General features: G+C 36.3%; 1 protein-coding gene across 1 annotated transcript in view; it reads right to left on the bottom strand.

The window, feature by feature from the left end:
- LOC112051077 (TNF receptor-associated factor 4) overlaps positions 1 to 21658 on the bottom strand; it is a 115979-nt gene extending 94321 nt beyond the window's left edge. Inside the window, exons 1-2 of the mRNA XM_024089564.2 lie at positions 21511 to 21658; positions 18989 to 19037 (exon numbers count right to left, since the gene is read on the bottom strand). Of these exons, the coding sequence (XP_023945332.1) occupies positions 18989 to 19023 (35 nt within the window). The 5' untranslated portion in view covers positions 19024 to 19037; positions 21511 to 21658. The remainder of the gene's footprint in view (positions 1 to 18988; positions 19038 to 21510) is intronic.
- Between the last annotated feature and the right edge of the window lie 327 nt (positions 21659 to 21985).

Below are 21985 nucleotides of genomic sequence, written 5' to 3'. Positions count from 1 at the left end.
TACACACAATTTATATATATAAAAATGATTACCTTCTAATAATAACCGTTAGAATAAGAAATAGCACATACGGCGTCAAATTTCCACCACGACAAATATCTTACAATAGGCCATTAACCTTAGCATGCATTAAAGCACAGGTACAACTCAATAATTAGGTAGCTCAAGCCGTTTCCGGTGAAAGGTCCTTGACACTGCGGACGTACGGTCAAACAGCGAAGTGATACAAATAAACCTATAGCTTATGATATTATACGTGTAATATACATTAATCTACTTTATACCAAAAACATTTTAATGCCTATCTATATATATAAAAATGAATTGCTGTTCGTTAGTCTCGCTAAAACTCGAGAACGGCTGAACGGATTTATCTTATCTTGGTCTTCAAATGTTCGTGGAGGTATAGGGAAGGTTTAAAAGGTGAGAAAAATTAGAATAATTGCCGGGAAAACCATAGAAACAACCCTTTTCTATTTCCCATACAAACGTTTAAGAGTCAAGGGGTAGGGTATGGTAGGGGTAGAGTAGTGTAGAGTAGGGATAGGGAAGAAGTGCACATAAGTCAAAGCGAAGCTTGACCGGGTCCACTAGTTATATGATGGTTTTGATAATGAGTATGCTGAGATCTTCATCATCATCATCATCATCTCCTTACCCTTATTCCACTTAAGTGGGGTCGGAAAAATATGTCAATCTTTTCAACGTCAACTCATCATCCACTCCTTTTACACACATGTCCTCTTTCACACAATCCAACCATCTCTTCTTTGATCCTTCTTTCTTATGTCCTTCCACTTGCACATTCAACATTTTTCTAGTAATATGATTTTCCTCCCTACGCATTACATGTCCATACCAAGCTAACCTTCTACTCCTTAATTTTTCTGTCACTGGCGCCACCTTCAGACTTCCTCTTACATACTCATTCCTTATTTTATCTTTTCTTGTCACACCACACATCCATCTCAACATACGCATTTCGTTCACATGCATTCGTTTACTATCCGTCCCTTTCACCGCCCAACATTCTGATCCATACAGCACGACAGGTCTTACAACCTCTCGTTATCAATAGATATGAGATCTCGTTATCAATAGATATTTTTTAATCTCTACAAGTTAGCCCTTGACTCAACTGATGGTAAGTGATGATGCAATCTAAGATGGAACTTGTTAGGAGGAGGATGAAAATCCACACTCCTTTCGGTTTCTACACAGGATCGTACCGAAACGCTAAATCGCTTAGCGGTACGTCTTTGCCGGTCGGGTGGTAACTAGCCACAGCCAAAGCCTCCCACCAGCCAGACCTGGACCAATTAAGAAAATCTCAATCGGATCAGACGGGGATCGAACCCAGGACCTCGATCTTGTAAAACCGCGTATACCACTGCGCCACGGAGGGCGTTAAAACTTAACAAATGTCATCCCGTACCTACTGACAACCCTTCGTGGATGTTTATTTTGATACGTTGTTATGAAAAGACTAAGTAAGTGAATAAGCTAGCTGATCCAATTTCGAAAATACAAATTCTAAAGAAACAATAGGATTAGCGACAGAGAATTCCTTTCCCATCATCATCACACACAATCTATGTGTCGCAGATACTAACGGGACGGTAAGCAAGAAAACCATAACACTATTTAACGATCAAAAGAAAGTACTAATCGTAAACTTTGTTCTTGGTTATAATTTCAACTTTAATATAGCCTATAAAGATAATAGTATATAAGTTTCTAGAACTCCTGTTCGTTTTAGTCATTACTTCAAAACGACCCAGAACTTACTAATTAGAGGAGTTAAATGTAAATTTTATAACCTACGACAATAAACATTGCTAAGAAACCAAGTTTTCTTTTAGGTCTTAAATATTTTCCGTTTAGGATCTATGATCTCACAAACAAACCGATATACCTATGCATAAACAGATACAAAGGATTGTTCTAAGTATAACGCATGTACTTATAATACTCCTCATTTTGAGTCAAGGGTAAAGTTAAAGCAATGTACATCTGGTGTTTGGCAGTCCTGTAGCCAACAATCGAGCACACGAAAATTAAAGCAATTTCAAAACCCGCGCTTTTTAAATTGACTTTGACGTTCGAGTCGGTCAGGGTCTTACGAATAGGGCGGTCCATAGACGAACATTGTTTAGGGCGTCATCATTATCAATTCGGCTCATTGCTGAGCTCGAGACTCCTCTCAGAATGTAAGGGGTGAGGCCAACAGTCCACCAGGCCAGTCTGCGGATTTGCAGACTTCACAGAATTAAGAAAATTCTCTGGTGTGCAGGTTTCCTCACGATGTTTTTCCTTGACCGTTTGTGATATGAGATGTTTAATTTCTTAAAATGCACACAACTGAAAAGTTGGAGGTGCATGCCCCGAACTGGATTTGAACCTACACCCTCCGGAATCGGAGGCAGAGGTCATATCCACTGGGTTAGGCTCACACGGCTTAGGGCATCAAGATACTTTAATCCAGAACTGGTGTTTGTGATTGCATATTACGCTGTATCGTATCTTATACTAACCCGAGCTGGGAATCGTACCCTTGACCTCTGTTATTCACAATCACAACACTACCAATGCGTGAAAAAGACCGTCGTTAAATTGACGACGGTCTTTCTCAGAACGTTTGGGTTAAAGATTAATAATTAAATATTTTTGTGTGAACATTAATAAACGGATATCCGGTGTGGTTAGCTGGTCCGAAAAAGAAACTTGTTTTAAATCACTGGACTTAATTACAAATGCAATTAACCGCCATTACGCAGGGATTAACTTTAACATTGTATGGACTTAAATGTCTGTGATGTGATCCTATCATTACTAATTGTTTTAAAATACTACACAAAATAAATTGAGCAGTGATAGCCCAGTGGATATTACCTCTGCCTCCGATGTGATGAGGGTGTGGGTTCGAATCCGGTTCAGGGCATGCACCTCCAACTTTTCAGTTGTGTGCATTTTTAAGAAATTTAATATCACGTGTCTCAATCGGTGAAGGAAAACATCGTGAGGAAACCTGCATACCAGAGAATTATATTCATTCTCTGCGTGTGTGAAGTCTGCCAATCCACATTGGGCCAGCGTGGTGGACTATTGGCATAACCCCTCTCATTCTGAGAGGAGACTCGAGCTCAGCAGTGAGCCGAATATGGGTTGATGACGAATAACGAAACGAACTTTACAAAAAAGGATATAAATCGCTCTATTTTTAAACCCCGACCCGAAAATATGGTTGTTATAAGTTTGACATGTCTGTCTGTCAGTATGTCTGTGACACCATAGCTCCCAAACGGATGAAGCCATTTCAATTTAGTTTTTTTAATATTAAAGGTGACTTGTGTGCGATTGTTTTTAGATATGTTTGATGAAAATCGGTTGAGCCGTTTAAAAGTTGTGGGGTGTGAAAGTGGGAAGAATAACCGAATGTCTGCAAATATACTCAAGTGGGCTTTCTAATGAAAGCGCACCGAAAGAGAATATTGATGACTTGGTCGAGTGTGCAATTAATGATTTCATGACCTTCCGGGGGTCTTTCAAAATTTAAATTTTTTTGTTATTCATTGTCCATTGATTTTTCCACCAAGCTATGACGGATTTTGTAGTAGAACCTACCAGAATTTTGATTGACAGAGCTCCTATCCTCTTTTTACTAATTGTGACCTGCAAACATTATTTTTTTTTGGGTTCCGTAACTCAAATGAAAAAAACGGACCGTTATAGAATCACTTGTTTGTCAGTCTGTCTGTCGGCCTGTCAATCAAGACCCTTTTTCTCAGGTACTCGTGGGAGTAGCTGAAATTCATGTCAAATACTGGGTCTACTATCATTTAAAGCTGTGAAAAAATCGTACTTCTAAGCCAACGCATTCATATGAGACATTTTTATAAAAGGTTTATGCTGCAAAAGTTATATCTTTAAATGTTTAAAATGCCATGACCTTCGTTTTCTTGCCTTTCCTACGTCCAATTGAAACAGTATCCCCTTTCCTAAGGATATCGCTAAACATTTATTTAAATTTGTTGTGGTTTCACGCGAATAATTATCTTGTATATAGCCTTTGCTAGAAAGTTTGGATATCCTCCCACTGAAATATTTTTTTAATCGATCCATTAGTTCCTGAGATTAGCGCAATCAACCAAACAAACAATCCTTTCTGCTTTATTATGTTATATGTATAGATTTTGCATAATATGTATATTATACAATACCATAGGTATATGGTTCTGCAAATATATAATGCAATATTTAACCATGTATTTACATACACAATACTATATATACATACATGGTTAAATAATCGTTATAGTTGTTGCTTATTGTCTACTTTTCAAATAATAGCTAACTATAGGCAGTACTTAATAAAATTATGTGCTGGACATGGGAAACGCGAGCTTCATGCTCTAGAGATCTCCTCAATGATACACTTTGATACTGTAATGTGGTCATTTCATTACCATCAGCAAGTACACACGACAGTAGAAAACGAGTGATTGTATATCTAATAACAATAGAGAAAGAGCTAATTATATATTAAAAGAAAATCAAAATAATAACAAGTAATCGGTGTACATACATAAAAAACATACCTGAGAACCTCCTCCTTTATGAATTCGGTTAAAAAAACCACCTTTTTGAACTACCTATCTATCGGTAATCTATCAACTGTATTTTAGTATATTCTTCTCTTGGTGGTGGACTGACGACATAAAGCTAGATGCAGGCGGCTCAGTATCGTGATGTTTGAAGTCCCTACAAAAGGCCTACGTCCTGTAGCCGACGTCCATCGGCTGATATTATGATGATGATATTCTTCGTAAAGAAACTTTTTCATCAGGTTCATAAAACCTCCATAGCCCCACGGTAAAGGGGTTCGTGGTTCGATCCCCGTCCGTTGAACTATTGTCGTATTCGTATCCACTACATACTACTAACATAGTCTTTTCCGACTAGTTGGAGGGGAATTGGCATTTACATATGGAAGCGGGCTTACTCAGAACAGGGACATGTTTATTATACCCATAGTTATGACGGTTTATACCGTACGTACAGCAACTTACGTCTTTGCTGCTAGGATGATGACAGCAAATCGCTACCACCAGAGTTGACCAAAAATGAGCCAATTTTGAAAAAAATATATCCAAAACTAGCTGACGCCACGTGGTATCACCCGCGCAGTTCCCGTTCCCGTAGAAATACGGGGATAATATATAGCCTATAGCCTTCCTGGATAAATGGGCTATCTAACACTGAAAATTTTTCTAATCGGACCAGTAGGTCCTGAGATTAGCGCGTTCAATCAAACAATAATTATAGTATAGAAGTATAGATTGACCTGAACTAGGAGCCGAACCCAGAAACTCTGTATTAAAAACCACTACATTAATAAAGATTGTGCCAGAAAGGGCTTCATACACAACTAACAGAATAATGGTATTCAACTAACTCCGTAACTCTCTCTTCATTCAGAAATTGAAATTAAAACAAAGTGTTCAAATTCCATGACAATACATTGCTTCTGACTTCAAAGTACAATTAATAAACAGTTTTAAATCTCTGAGTCGGTAGGCAAAGGTAGTCAACAATATAAAATTATCTCTCAATAAAAGGCGTGGGAACACATTTGCATACAATGCGTTAGCACACGACTCCGTCTGTGCTGCGTTTATATCGCTTGTTAACTGCACTTTGAGTTTGTATAATTGTAGTGTTGGACTCATCGCTATAAACCTACTTCGGCTAATTAAATTATTGTTATCTATATACCTACTTATACTATTATTATAAAGAGGTAAAGTTTGTAGTATTGTAGGGTGGTATTGTAATCTCTGAAAGTACTTAACCGATTTTGAAAATTCTTTTGCGACTAGAAATCCACGTTATGTGTGAGTGTCTAAAGCTATATTTTATCGTCGTATTCTCACGGGACCGGGAATTACACTGGTAAACCGCGAGGCATTAGCTATACACAAAGTTTTGAGTTTTAGCAGCACATAAGTCCAATTTTGTACAGTTATCGTTTTATAACTAGGAGGGCAGGCCTTTCAAAGCTGTCAGATGCTCCCTGTAACCCGCTTGATGTCGTCGGTCCTCGTAGCGGTGGACTATCGGCCTAACCACTCTCATTCTGAGAGGAGACTCGTGCTCAGCAGTGATCCGAATATGGGTTGATAATATAATACTCCGTCACTTAACATCAAGTGAAATCTCAGTCAAGTGCTTTGTTGAAGAAATAACACCGTCTTACACGATATGAATTACCAGTTCTTGTAAAAAGCCTGTAAACAATTCACGCATTCCACTCGGGTTGCTATATGAGAAACCGATGCGAGATATAATAGGAGAGAAACCGGTGACATTGTGATGGTGGAAAGCATGGGAAACTTTAGCACAAGAAACAGGAAACGAGCGCAAAACTATTTGCTAGAACATGTGGAAAATACAACTTATACTAGATGTCGGCATATCTTGCTTTTGTTTTAAAATAAATATGTATACAAATGTATTTAAATTGCAAATTAGTAAAGACACTATGGGGCGGTTGCCCCATCCTCTATTGTCGGGTCATCATATCAGCCGATGGACGTCTACTGCAGGACATAGGCCATTTGTAGGTAGCCGCGTGCATTCAGCGAATCCCTGCCACTCGCTTGATGTCATCAGTCCACCATGGGACCCCATCGTCCATCGGCTCTTCAAACTATTTGCCCCGCCCATTGCCACTTCAGCTTCGCGACTCGTTGAGCTATGTCAGTGACTTGTTCTTCTGCTGATCTCCACATTTCTGATTCGTCCACGCAGAGATACTCCTAACATAGCTCGTTCCATCACCCGCTGTGTGACTCTGAGCCTTCTTATGAGGCCCATAGTTAGCGACCAATTCTCGGAACCATAGGTCACTGGCAACACGCACTGTTCGAAGACTCAAATAGAAGGCTCATATAGAAAAACTGTCAGGTAAACTCAGCTCAGCTGCTTTTGCAGTGAGAAAAATAAGACAGTTTACTGATGTTGATACAGCTAGACTTGTTTATTTTGCGTACTTTCACAGCGTAATGTCTTACGGTATTTTGTTGTGGGGCAAGGCTGCTGATATACATTCTATATTTGTACTTCAAAAAAGAGCAATTCGAGCAATATATCAACTAAAATCACGCGAGTCCCTTCGTCAAAAGTTTAAAGAAATAGGCATTTTAACAGTAGCCTGTCAGTATATATATAACAGTATAGTTTATGTAAGACAAAATATTAATTTGTACAAACGAAAAGGAGATCTAAACCCACGTCTTACTAGACACGGGCATAAGTTAGTTATTTCTGCATATCGTCTCCAAAGAGTTAAAAAATCTTTTGTGGGTTTGGGTGTACTCTTCTATAACAAGATCCCCAAGACTGTGATGGACTTGCCAATGCACAACTTTAAGCAATGTGTTAAAAAACATTTACTTAGTCGAGGTTACTACACTATTGATGAGTTCCTTAACGACAAAGGTGCTTGGAGGCCATTGGATCAGCTTCCACCTTCACACAGGAAATAAAACTATAAGAAATTGTAATTTAATTGTTATCAAATGTAAATTGTAATACTGTATGACTTTTTCAAAAGAGCAACTGTTGAGTTTCTTGCCGGTATCTTCTCAGCAGAACCTGCCTTCCGAACCGGTGGTAGAATCTTTACAAATAGTCAACTGACGTGTCAAAAGTGCTTGTAAACTGAGCCTACTTGAAATAAATGAATTTTGAATTTTGAATTTTGAATTTTGACTTTCTTCAGGGACTAAGGAATTTTGGACAAAAAGATGTCGCATAATATAACAGAGCAGAGCATTGCAAAACATGCAATTACGTCCTATAAGACGTATTCTTTGCATGTTTTGTCATGTGATGTCATATATTGTCATGATTCATGTCACGTGCTGGTCATCTTGAGGCTTCGTTAGCTTCATGTGCCTATAAGTTCGCCATAATCTTCAGAAATATAATAATGGTTAAATATAATAATACTTCGTATTATTTATATTAGTTAAAAAAATCAAAATTATTTTATTGAGCTTAAAACATTTTTCTTTTTAGTTTAAAATAGACATTTGCCGGATTATTGAATAAAAAGACCAACAATATCGCATAGCACCTAAGTAATATCTCACTTTCTCTATAGTCGATAAAAAATGGAGTGTACAGAGATCATTAAGTATCACAAAACATGTCGACAATAAGACGTCTCCATCTCCACATCCTGTATAACATTATAGCTAGGAAAGGCAAAAACAAGTAAACGACGGCAATATCAAAGCCGATAAGATCTGTGTGTAAGACAATTAATTATACTTCTATAGGGCCATCACCCCACGTGAGTCATTTCGCGCTCCGCTGGACGCCAGGCATGCCTCTACTACATCTATATACATATAGTACATATAACATGCTTAATTAAGACGAAGTACAAGGGTCATCCTTATTGATGACCAGCAGACGCCTGCAACTTCGTCCGCGTCAAATACAATTTTACATAAATCCTGCGGGAACCATAGATTTTTCAGGGGTAAAAGTATCTTGGTTCCCGTTCCCTTGGACATACGGGTATAAGATATAGACTGTTTCTTCTTATATTAACAGATATGTGCAAGTGAAAGTCTCGTTAACTCAGTACAGCCGTACCAGAGATTAGCTCGAAGAAACAGACAGGCAAAGATTTAAAGAAAAGCTTGTTTGTGTTTCAGTATCGTGTAAAAAGCTCGTATAACCTGATAAAACATAGCTATCATATGTTTTATCAAGTTCTTCTATCTACGTTTACATGTCATCACATATTTATGTATGTCTAGACTCTAGAGTCTAGACATACATAGAGTCGCTTGTTTTTTTTTGCATCTTACATAATTTTTCCTTTTTTTACTTGCTCGAAAATGCATTGCTTTATAACAGAGAAGATTCACGGATTCTCATCACTATCAGCCTATTGTAATAGCCCACATGTGGGCTATTAGAATGCCAATGCCAAGTGGCACGTCGAATTTTTTTCTACGATCGCTAACGCTTCGAAAAGTCTATCAGATTTCTTTTTATAAATATTTGTAAAAAGAAATCTTATAGACTCAAACCGAACCCGACTGATTCGAATGCTGGATTTTAAGATCCGATCACTGGACCAATCATCAGTACTTAGGTAAGTAGTGACTATTCTAACGCTTAATTTATTTACACCTCATTACAAATTCTCAATACATAGTCAATTCAATATTCAGTCAAGTTTCTTTATAAGGCTCTCGATCCTACCATCGCTGGATATCGTGCGTAGGCGCACATTTTGGTCTGTGGGATGGTTATCAATTTATTCTCATGATTTTTTATCAGACAGCAGATTACTTAGCAGCGAGCTTTCTTCTCATTTGATTACTTCGACATCTGATTGACCGAGCTTTGTTCGATGTGTAATTTTTTGTAAAAACGTCGTACTTTGATCGAGTTTTGAGGGACCAATATGCTGACAAAGACCTTACCATACCTTACTTTTAAAATATAATGCAACTAAGAACTACGGAATTAGAGTTATAAGAACTTTTTTTTCAGCTGTTCTATTTTAATTAACTGGAATACATAAAATAGTATATAAATTTAAATCAAGTTTAGAATAATGATCATCATCATCATTATCAACACATATTCGGCTCACACACGCAGATAATTAAGAAAATTCTCTGGTATGCAGGTTTTTTCTTTTCGGTTTCTACAAGACATCGTGCCGGAACGCTAAATCGCTTGGCAGTACGGTAATGCCGGTAGGGTGATAACTAGCCACGGCCGAAGCCTCCCATCAGCCAGACCTGGACCAATTAAGAAAATGTCAATAGGCCCAGCCGGGGATCCAACCCAGGACCTCCGTTTTGTAAATCCATCGCGCATACTACTGCGCCACGGACCTTACTTTTAAAATATAATGCAACTAAGAACTACGGAATTAGAGTTATAAGAACTTTTTTTCAGCTGTTCTAGTTTAATTAACTGGTTAAAATAATAATCGTTAAATACATTATTAGGTACGAGTATATAGATTGAAATAAAGTTCAGAATAATGATACAGCTATAAAATACGATGCGTCATCTCATTCAAACTGTAGCCACAGTAGCTTTGAGTAGTGAATGGAAATTGTAATATAATTTAACCTACACAATTATATTAGTCTGCGATTATTAGATTACACATTTTTCATAGAACGGTATCTAACGGGGTAACGTATTATTTAAGCTTATCTAGCTTTGCGGAAAAATTGTTGTAATTCTCTTCTTGGTCGCATTCTTCATTGCTGAAGGTCGTATCCGCACTGCAGTCCCTTCGATGCGTTGTTAACGATTCCCCTCCACACAGTCCGGTCCTCAGCTTTTCTAATGGCTGTTGTTACAGGGAGTCCAGTGAGTGACTTAACCTGGTCAGACCAGCGGATAAGTGATCGGCCGCGTGGTCGTTTCCCTTCCACCTTGCCCACCAATATTACTTTATCCAGGTTTTTGGGAAGGCGACGGGCTATATGGCCAAAGTAACTCAAGATCCTCTGATAACATACAGTGGAAAGTCTAGTGGAAATGCGAAGCTGTTTCAGTAGTTGTAATTAAACTGCTCTAAATCTGTTTGTACCGACTAATCTAAAATGGTTGTACCGATTATGACTTTCCCTTTTTGATATCTAATATAAGACGGAACAGTCTATATTTTATACCCGTATTCCCATGGAAACGGGAATCGAACGGGTAAAAACACGGGGGGTCCGATGGTGTTAATTAAAGATATTCACAGTCCATCCTGTATTCAAGCATGCTAATTCACAATTACCCACTTGTTCCTCTAAAACAATCGAGGAAAGAAGTCATTGTTTGTATTACAATTGACTTTTTTTACCTCGATCATTGTTTCAAGTACTATTCGTAGTATGATGATAGAATAACTAGATAGAAGGTACCCAATAGGAAACACAAAAACCATGAGGAATTATGGGATTTGTAAAATATAAGAATCGCATGTTTAAGGCTGCTTTTCCACTAGAGATGTGCTATACAGCTATGCTGCGAAGATGTGAAGTCTACGCTACGAAATTATGTGACCGTTTTCACCAATAGTTCAAAGCAATGTAGTTGTGCGAGGATTTTTTTTTATTCTTTACAAGTTAGCCCTTGACTAGAATCTCACCTGATGGTAAGTGATGATGCAATCTAAGATGGAAGCGGGCTAACTTGTTAGGAGGAGGATGAAAATCCACACCCATTTCGGTTTCTACACGACATCATACCGGAACGCTGAATCGCTTGACGGTACGTCTTTGTCGGTAGGGTGGTAACTAGCCACGGTCGAAGCCTCCCACCAGCCAAAAGATGCGCTAGACATCAAGTCTATTATTAGTATCATAATAGTATCACACAGGTCCATTCTAGATTAGGCCCCCCTATATACGCCTATGTTTCTGCGTAAGTCCATGCAAGATGCATATGTCCAGCAGTGGAAATCCATCGGCTGTTAATGATCTTATCATTAGGTATATCGAGATGCAGTTACTTCTTATTTTCACACAAGTATACATTAGTGCGATTTCCTTTTAAAGCTGTAGAACCTTTTTATAATCCCTTCTAATCTTGTGTTCTTTGTGCGTCATGCCAGGGTCTCGCCGAAAAAGGCAAGATGCATTGGATGGGATCTTTAATTTCGTAAACACAGAGGATTTTAATCACCTCACCTAATTGGCTGCATAACACATTTTATACCCGCGTAGGTGTTGGTGGCATCAAGAACATTGACTTGGATTAATGTTAATCTTAAATGCGGGCGGGAAAATCGTAGAGATCACATGTAGCTCTCGTTTTATTTTCATTGATTTGCTGCATTTTGCAAAAAAAAAAAATTTTTTATTTTTTATTCATTATAGTTCTGTAAAGGTGCCCAAGTGAAGTGGAGCTTGAGCAAGAATATAAAGTCTGGCTCCGTAGTGAGCCAAAAATATAGGCTGATAATGACATACAAAAAAGACAATTTTTATTTTTTCGTTAATCTTTCGGTTAAAAAAACTTTTAATAATCTTAGATAAATTTTAATAAGAATCTTTTTATACTTATAGGATTTAACACGATTGAAGTCCAAAGAACATTTTTACTTTTTACTCGTTTAAGTAGAAGGTAAATAATTGTGTTTATTTAATCATACTTCTTGTTTGATTTAATATTCAACAGTTGTTTATCTTAATTAATATCCGCCGACGCTCGCCCACTATTGGGCTACATATTTCATATTTCTCACGCCCCCTCATCGTATTTGCACTATAATTTACTCACTTTATTAATATATAATTAATTTTATTCAAAATATGATGTCCTTATCAATCAAATTCAGCCTAAACAAGACGAGGTTCCACCTCACCAAGATGAGTATCTCTTGTGTGTCAGTTTTTTTTTATTAAGATAATAAAATTGGTATGTATATCTCATGCGCATTGACTAACTCAAGAACTCAGTTGAAAAGTGCTTGCAAACTAAGTCTAATTGAAATAATTCAATTTTGACTTTAAAATACAGATTTTGGAAAGTCGCCAGAGAGATCATTAATAGTATATTATGATATAAGTGCGGTAAATTGAAAATTACAGCCGAGGCGATATTGCTGATCCGAGCCGTAGGTGAGGGCTACAAGTAAGCAGAGGCTATCAAAGTGTGTCATACGACGTTTTATAACATATTTGCGAGGAAACACACTTTGAACACTCTTTCTGAAAATGAATTTGCATCTTTGCTTGTTTCCATATTATGAAATTTTGATACGCTTGTAAGTATCTATCGGTCGATTTTACGGGCACGAGACTTAAAGTAACTTTTTAGTAATGGTCGCCATTGACTCACGTTGATGAAAAGCAAACGGCAGTACCCACGCGGCATACTACTAAAGGCATGTACGCAGTGACCAACACACGATCAATTAAAGTCGTGGGTGCTACAGAAACGTGAGAATAATTGACCGTTTGTGGCTAGCGTAAGGTAGCATAACCTTAAAGACTTCTGCCGGTGTCGAATTAATTAATTCATCACTACTTGATATTTTAAAATTAAAACAATACAGCGAAGAGGAAAAACGCTCGAATATTTTTTTACTTTTTCACAGATAGCGAAGTGTGCCAGCGTTTTTTTAGGCAAATGCACCAAGCACCAAATACAGTCAGTATTTATAAAGTAAATTGTAACGCGGTTAAAAAGTATACGCGGTAATAGGTGATAAAATAAGAATAAAATAACACAAGCTGGAAAGATAAAACTGTATTCCAAATATCTTCTTATATCATTCTTAAACAAATCGTTACTTTAGTAGATGGTTAATACATTAATTAAATTTAACTTAACCTCACATAGTATGGCATCATTCTTTTCATAGACAACAATTACTCAACCAAACCTCAGAATAAAACCATCATCATTAATAAACAGTACAGATTAAAATATTTATCTGGAAGAAGGAGTTTTTATATGTTTTTATATGTATTTATAATTATTAAATAATTAAAAATCTAACATAGGTAAGTCATATATTAGTCAACCTTGAATAAAAAAATTGATAGGCAAAATACATTAGCAAAACAACAGGCGATAAAGTTCCTACACGTGCACTGGAATATTTGTGATAGGTATGTGGAGAAGCAATGCGTTTCATATCGCTCCTGATAGCCCCCGACAGTGACGGACGGACAAACACGTGGCCCTATACATAGCGCCCTCCCGGGTAAGCTTTAATTTTAACTAATTGACTTATAGTTATCTCAACCTATTGAGAGTCCATGTCCTACACTATACTGACAGTAAGTGGTAAAATCATTTATTAAGTAGGTACCTATTAAATAGAAGCAGGTGCTACTTTGCAAAAAGTTATGTTAACAATGAATAAAGATTTTTTTTCCATTATTATTTAAATACTAGCTGACTCCGCGCGGTTTCACCCGCGTGGTTCCCGTTCCCGTAAGAATACGGGGATAATATATAACCTATAGCCTTCTTCGATAAATGGGCTATCTAACACTGAAAGAGTTTTTGAAATCGGACCAGTAGTTCCTGAGATTAGCGCAATCAAACAAACAAACTCTTTAGCTTTATAATATTAGTAGGTATAGATAAAACAAAACACCATTACAATTTAATCCAGCCCTCTCGTTTCGGGGTTGAGTGCTCAGGCAACCGGCGGTCAGAGTTTCAGAGTAAGGAAACTCCTCTGAATACCTGTCATCTCAAGGATACCTTCTGTATCCGACCCTTCATCCAACAGTCAAGCAAAAACCCCAAGCTTTTAGACCATCGACTGAAACGACTATAGGTATATTATATTAATTGTTTTATTTGTAACATTGAGAGTTAAACAATTATAGTTCTTATAAATGAAAATACATATTTTAAAAACTTCCTATAATTTAGCTAAACTATATTCTCATGATTATTACAAATTGCGCTCAACCGTAGTAGAGTGAGATTATCTATGAAGATGCAACAAATGAGAACGACACAACACAAGATGGCGCAAATGAAACGTGAAATTATCGTCTAATGGGAGACGGGTCTAATTATAACCACATTAGAACGCCATTATAGCGCCTTTTTAATTTTAATTTTCGCCGCGATGTGCTAAGGGAAGCGGCAAGCTTGCGGTTAATTGGTATGGTATTATTTTTACGGTTAACTTGCGTTGCGTATAACTTTTTTTAAATAGTTTGCAGTTTACACTCTAAAAATAACGGATATATGACGTGTGTTGAACCATCGACGAGGGATGATGATGATGATCGATGATCAGATGTCGGACCGATGGCTTTATGTGCTCTCAGGAGGAGATGTAGGTAGTGATACCACCAAACTCCAGGCTGCTATTAGGATTCTTCCAAAAAATATCATCATCATTCAATCATTAAACACCCATATTCATCACAGAATGAGAGAGGTTAAAATGCACATAACTCAAAATTTGGAGGTACATGCACCGGACTGGATTCGAATCTAAGTCCTCCGTTAAGTTATATTGATATAACAATAACTTGTTATATATAGACCTTTTTTCCGACTTTAGTATTGTCTAGGTACAAGACTAAAGTCGGAAAAAAGGTCAAACAAAAACAAGTTATTGTCATCCTGTCTAGCGGAAATGAACATTTTCATTACCCAAACCAGCTCTATCAAAAGCGCTGGACACCATATAAAATTTACAAAGGATCTTGCAATCGATCCAGTAAAAAAAATCGTTCTCATAATAAATCATATCGCGTTCCACGTACGAATCGATTGTCATGGTTGTTTAGCAACTGGTACAAATCCACCGTTCCATCGACTTATCGACATTCCTGTAGACATAGATCTTTCTAAATCACTTAGCGTTTACGAGAGATTTGTATCTGCAGCAGTTGTATGACTGATTCTACACTAACACGCAAATATTTATTGGGTTATTTATATTAATTCAGTATGTATACACATTTTACCGACCCTTAGGTGGTAGCCCTGAGTATATGACCTATGCCTCCGATTCCGGAGGGTGTGGGTCCGAATCCGGTCCGGGGCATGCGCCTCCAACTTCTCAGTTGTGTTCATTTTAAGAAATTAAATATCACGTGTCTCAAACGGTGAAGGAAAAACATCGTGAGGAAACCTGCATACTAGAGAACTTTCTTAAGTAATTCTCTGCGTATGTGAAGTCTGCCAATCCGCATTGGGCCAGCGTGGTGGACTATTGGCTAAACCCCTCGCATTCTGAGGGGCGACTCGAGCTCAGCAGTGAGCCGAATATGGGTTGATAATGATGATGATGATACATTTTATGGGTATAAGAAAAATCAAGTCATTTAAAGTGACTCCACTGGTTTGGAAGGCAGATTCTGAAGCTGATTAAATTGCCTCAACCAGTATTTGTAGCTTTCATCTCTTGTAATATAACAACCGAAGGCTTTACCTTGGCGTTAAAAAGGTAACGAACGTAGCGCATTGGAGAACTATTTTCCAAGATTTGATTACAAACGTATAGTTGGAGATTTTTTCTTGTAGGTACTTGTGTTCTATAACCTTTGAGTTTTGATTCCCTTCAGTGTCAAAATATTCGTTTTTTGCTAAAAAAAAGGACGTGCGTAAATTTAGAAGTTTCATTTTTGCACAACTTCATGGAACTGTAAACCTGATTATACATCTTACATTTCCACTTAGAACTCCACTCATTCCATTCATGAAATAAAGGATCTCGACATACAGACAGACAGACAGACGGACTTCAAAATGATCTTTTAACGGTTCCGTTTTTCCTTTTAAGGTTCGGAACCCTAATAAAAGTAAGACAGTACATACTATTCTCACTATGTTATTACAGGTCACACAATACACAGCACAGGAAAACACCTGAGTAACAAGTTTGTGTTACTCTATCAAATTTGACACATAGGTGACATACTCATAAAATAGAGAGCATTTATGCACACTCTAAATATCGTGACATCTATAAGCAACAACATAACAACGCCATATCTTTTTTTTTATGTAGCGTAATTGGCAGCCGCATTAACCCGCCTACGCTAGCCTAAGCTGAGCCAATTTATAAAACACAAGCCGATGCCCCGCGGTTTTACTCGCGTAGTTCCCTTTCCCGTGGAAATATGGGGATGAAATAAAGGGCTTTCTAGTGGTAAAAGAATTTTTTAAATCGCTTCAGTAGATCCAGAGATTCCCTCTACAACCTCACAAACGTTACCTTTGTATTAGTATAGATATAAATTAATTTAAAAATACTTTAAATTCTTCAATAACCTCTTCTAACTACCAATAAAAGTCCCATTAAAATCGGCTCAACAATTCTAGAGATAAGCCTGAAGAAACAAGTAGAAAGACAAAAATTTTCAAAAGTTTGATGTATTGATTCCACTACGTTTAGACTCATTTTGTTATTTCGTACCTGTAATAATGATAATTTACGTACATAATAGGGGTTCACAGTAAAACTAGAATGAGTTTGTTACATCGATTTGTATGGGAGATGTATTTCATCAAAAGACGAAAAAGGCAGTGCCAATATGTGTTCTGTGAAAGCAATATGATATGCAGATAGTGTCAAGTTTAGTAAATAGGGCTGCCAAAAACATACTCTTATCTTATCTTTATTAAAAATCAAAGCATATTCTACATAAACAACTCAACTCAGGTTAATTTGTCCAGAAAGTTCGATCACAGCAGTTTACGCACGTTGTACAAACTTGCACATGTTTAAGAAGCCCGGATAGTTTAAAAAAATTTCAGACATATTCAAACAAATTCAGAAGAAATTACCCATTTATATGTTTCATTATTATAGAAAACACTCAAGTTGATTTACATTTAAACAAAATCTTTTCCTTTTTTTCTAGAGATTCATATAAATTCTAAATCCTAAAAATTTTTGATCCTTTCCTCCTAAAGGTGAGTTTGATGCTTGCCCGAGGGATTTTCTATAATACGATAAAAAATAAAATATTGATTATGTTAAAATAAACAAAGCAAACATTATACGATTCGTAAATTAAAAGATAAAACTGTTTTTTTTTCTAAATTTAAATAAATAAGCTCGCTAGTGGCAGCCCTGAGTCAAAGCACGTCTTGCGTCCACTTCCTTACTCGGACAGGAAGCGTCGAAAGCTCAGTCCCTCCGCGTATGACTATCGGTGTTTTATTGCACTTGTATACTGTTATTATTAGCTGCTATATGTCATTAGTACGAGAAGGTATTTGACCAACTTCCGGAAATTATACACCTTTAGTAGTTGAACCTACTTAATCAAATTAAAAAAAAACATATTACCCTTTTCCATGAATAAATGAAAAGCCCGTGTTTGTAATGAATGATATTTTTGAGTAAGTATTTTAGCCAAACCTTTTTTTAAATATAAATAAAATGTTCCCATTTCCTTCCAAATAGTCGAAAAGGTTAGGGAAGGTACGATAATATTATAATCCATGAAATAGTGAGCTTTTCTTTTTTTGTAAAATATTTTCAGTAGAAATCGTCAGCCCGGAGTTGGGAAGTTGTGTAGTCACCCAACCCAGAGTGCCTAAAGAGTGCCTTGTTATGTCATCAGTTTAATTATAAAAAAAACTTTAATAAATGCTATCAGATGCCTACTGGTGAACATCATACAGTAGGTAGATGACATTTCTCAATTGATTTGATATTTATTTTAATAGTTTCATAATAAAGACCAAAATAGTGAATAGGTCAGCCGGTCATCATTATCAAATATCTAATAGTGGCCATTAAAGAATTTAAAATTATGACCATATGCATTGGAGCAGTGGGTTTTAAGTCCATTACCCCTCTTATACAAGGAGGGGTATTACCTTTTAGGGGGTGTTGAAAAAGACTGATAATAATGACACTTATTTTATTTAAAATAGACAACAAATTCAGCGCCGCCTACCGGCTAATTAAGTGACTATTATCAACAAGAGACACGTGTTTTGTATATTTACAAATCGCTTCCTGACTCCTGTGGGACCGGTCTCAAATCCCTCCCGGCGCAAAGAAACAGATCGTTAAAATGCTATAAAATTATCAGTAGACAGTCGGGCTAAATGAGGATCGGTGGCGCATAGTTTCAGATGGTTTTAGTGAAGGTAGACAGATAAAAAACTATTTTTACCGAAGCCAAGTTTTATGGGCCGAATAAAGTTTGTATTTTATTAAAACCCGTCACTATAAAACTTTCTTAATTTTTTACATGGTAAAAAAACAAACAAACTAAAAACTACAAAAATTCGCTTTTTTGATATTTTTTTTTTGTATAGAATTTATTGTCATCTATTTTTTTTAATATGACGAATAATATCCCCGTTAGTTAGGCTTGAGCTGTAAAGAGTGGATTAGGAGTAGATAACACACACTAGGCTACTAGGCGGGAATCGAACCCATATTAAGTCCGACCCCTTAACCATATTAATTACTAAGACCTTAACTTAAGCTTACCTGCTTAGTGACACGTAGATTGGTAATGTCGCCATGTTGTTTCCTTTATCTGAAAATTTTAAATAAAGTTGTTTAGAGTAGGTAAGTATAATCTATAATATCTATTAATTTAAATAATAAACAATTTCACAAGACTTTGTTCAGGTAGTAATCGACAAATCTAGATGCATTCGAGAACTCTCCTGTGTTGAGAAATTTACTGGTAACCGTCACTTTTCTGTATGTAGCGTAAGAAATAATAACCAATTATTGCAAGAGTATCATTTTGTCAAGAGTGTTTTTTGGGAGAGAATATAAAACATACATATACAGCCGAACGTAGAACCTCCGCCTTTTTGGAAGTCGGTTAAAAATGACGAATGTCATAGACATCACAGACTGCCGAGAGTTTTGTTTAATATTGTTTAGACAATAAGACTTTTTATAACTTAGCAGAACGGTATTTTAAGTTAAATAAATCTAAATTCAACTTTGACCGGAAGTGGCTCATAGACAATAGAGTCATTCGATAAGCTTTATCTATTGTTTCAGGTTCGATAACACCATAGCACAATGGGTGCTGACGTTCTTGTAATTTGAATTGGGGTCATTAACGCTATATTCCTTTTTTTAAAAAATATTTTAAATAGCTCTGTTGATTATTTAAATACATAAGCGGACATGGTTATATTGTTATTGTCAAAACTCCGAGCTCAAAATATCACTTGCTTTGTGTGAAACAGGCGTAAAATGATTAAGCTAACATGGAACGAGTATATAAGTCACGTGCCTACATAATCACCGCAAAAAACGACCCAAATTCAGCTACTCTATTGAGCGCACACATCCACAATTTTGTGTTACATTGTATATTTATGTATTTATAATTTTTACACTTACTGAATACAACACGACAATGTATAATTAGACATTGGTCCGCCTCAGTATCGACGCGCTAGTGCCCTGTTTCTAGTAAAAATATCGTCGTATGTTTTAAATCGAAAAAGAAAAGAAATCTATAAAAGAAAATTTATCATAATGGCTACAGCTACAAAAATTAAAAAATTCATTTGATGCTTTAATAAAAAAATACTTGAACGGTTACAGTATTGAGTTATAGGTACAGAGTTCAGTTATACATTGAAATCTATCTTTCATAACCACCATAGTCCAAACTTGATATTTGCTTAGTTTACCTAATATAGGAGCATGGGCTGATAAACCTTCAGCTTTTACAAAATCACGAAGGTCTGGCAATTACAGACACAATCTAGCTTTAATAGTTTTGTATGACAATGACACTTAACCATAATAGGTCGCGTGCCCTAAATTTAATCCAGAATCAAGGAACAGACATCCTAAAATCTATACAAGCTAGCATTGTGTTTTAGGGTGCCAGTCAAACTATGGTCTCTTTGGAGATAAACGTTAGGGTTTCACAGGGGGAGCTAAAATCAATATGGGGTGAAAATCAATTTCATCTGCAAACTGTTTACTCTACTCTCCCCTTGAGACTATGACTCAGCGATCGCTTTTATTATATTGACAATTGGTTGGTTATTACATGAAAATTGGAAGTCGGAATAATTTTGGTATGTACCTACTATGTACCTAATTAATAAAGTTTAGTGTTTTTGAAAAAAATCAAGTAAAAGCAAATCATTATCATCTGTCACGTACACTTCAAAGATGCATAATTGAATTGCATATGTTAAGTGATCCGAAATTAGCTACTCCACTGAGCGCACACATGCACAATTTTGTGTTAACTTACATTATATATTTATGTACATAAAGTTTTTCTTGTGCACGCTACTGATTATTATCATCATCATACTTATAAACAAAGCTTAGACCCACCACGATGTTCCTATGGGGGTTGGCGGGTAATGTTTGACTAGTTATCTATTAACATCATTTAATGCTAATGACCGAGACGGACAACCTAATAAACAAATGTTATTAAAGAAAACATAAAAAATAATTAAATTATATGTAAACGAAAATAAACTAACGTTAAAATCGTTTTTCCAAACCGTCAAACAAAAATATAAACTTAAATATCGAAAACCTTATCCAAATTGTATCAATACCTGCCAGGTTTTACGAAAATCATACATACATACTCGTGTATTACACTTCATAAAGTCGGTAAAAATAAAAGCATCACCAAATAAAGAAAAAAAATTATAGAAGTTGCAATAAAGGCAACCACTCAATGCAGGAAGAGAACTTAATAAAGAGGCAAAGTTAATACTTATTGGTATTTGCCTACTAAAAGACATAAATAATGTTCTAACAATAATGGAGAGGGTAGGTCAAAAAACCCTTATAGTTAGTAAAACATTCCATTTTCACCTACCTTATCTATTAGATTAGATATTTTGGCAATTTTTGGCTACTATATGTGTAACGTATTTATTTAAAACAATAGTATTATAAAACCACTATGCACCTACAAATTAATTTCGATCTATTAGGTTATTGAAATTATTGTGGGTAGGTAGGTAAACAACTAAATTTACTGATTAAACGAAACTCACCTAATTTATAGAAGAAAACCAATCAGAAAATGGTAAATAGTGCCCATAGAAAACCACTTATCACTTAACTATTTACGAAACACATTGTTTACATTTGAATCACAAAACATCGATCACTTTATCAATAGAGGTCACTGACACACGAACGATGATAGCAGATAGACGAAAATAAAAAAAAAACAATATCCTTGCCGCGCTTTTCTACGTCAAACGCGTCCCGTCACTCAATTGTCTATGGACAAAAATGGCCGTTTCTGACGCTCGTTTATTTTTACTGGCGCTTTGCATGGGGTGCTCGCTATAATTTGGGGTAACAAGTGAATTATAGGATCCGCGCATGCGTGGTGATCGCGCCGCTCGGTACGCAAATAAACGGATAGATGCTCAGAATTACGATTATAAATATAATTTCGCGTGGGGTCGGTCAATAGAAGTATTTGAATATCCACTATAAATTACGCAGATTAATTACGTA

This window comes from Bicyclus anynana, chromosome 5 (genome assembly GCF_947172395.1).
Source record: "Bicyclus anynana chromosome 5, ilBicAnyn1.1, whole genome shotgun sequence".
NCBI classification, from domain to species: Eukaryota; Metazoa; Arthropoda; class Insecta; order Lepidoptera; family Nymphalidae; genus Bicyclus; species Bicyclus anynana.
The sequence above is the reverse complement of the archived record's forward strand: the minus strand, read 5'-3'. Positions and strand labels throughout refer to the sequence as shown.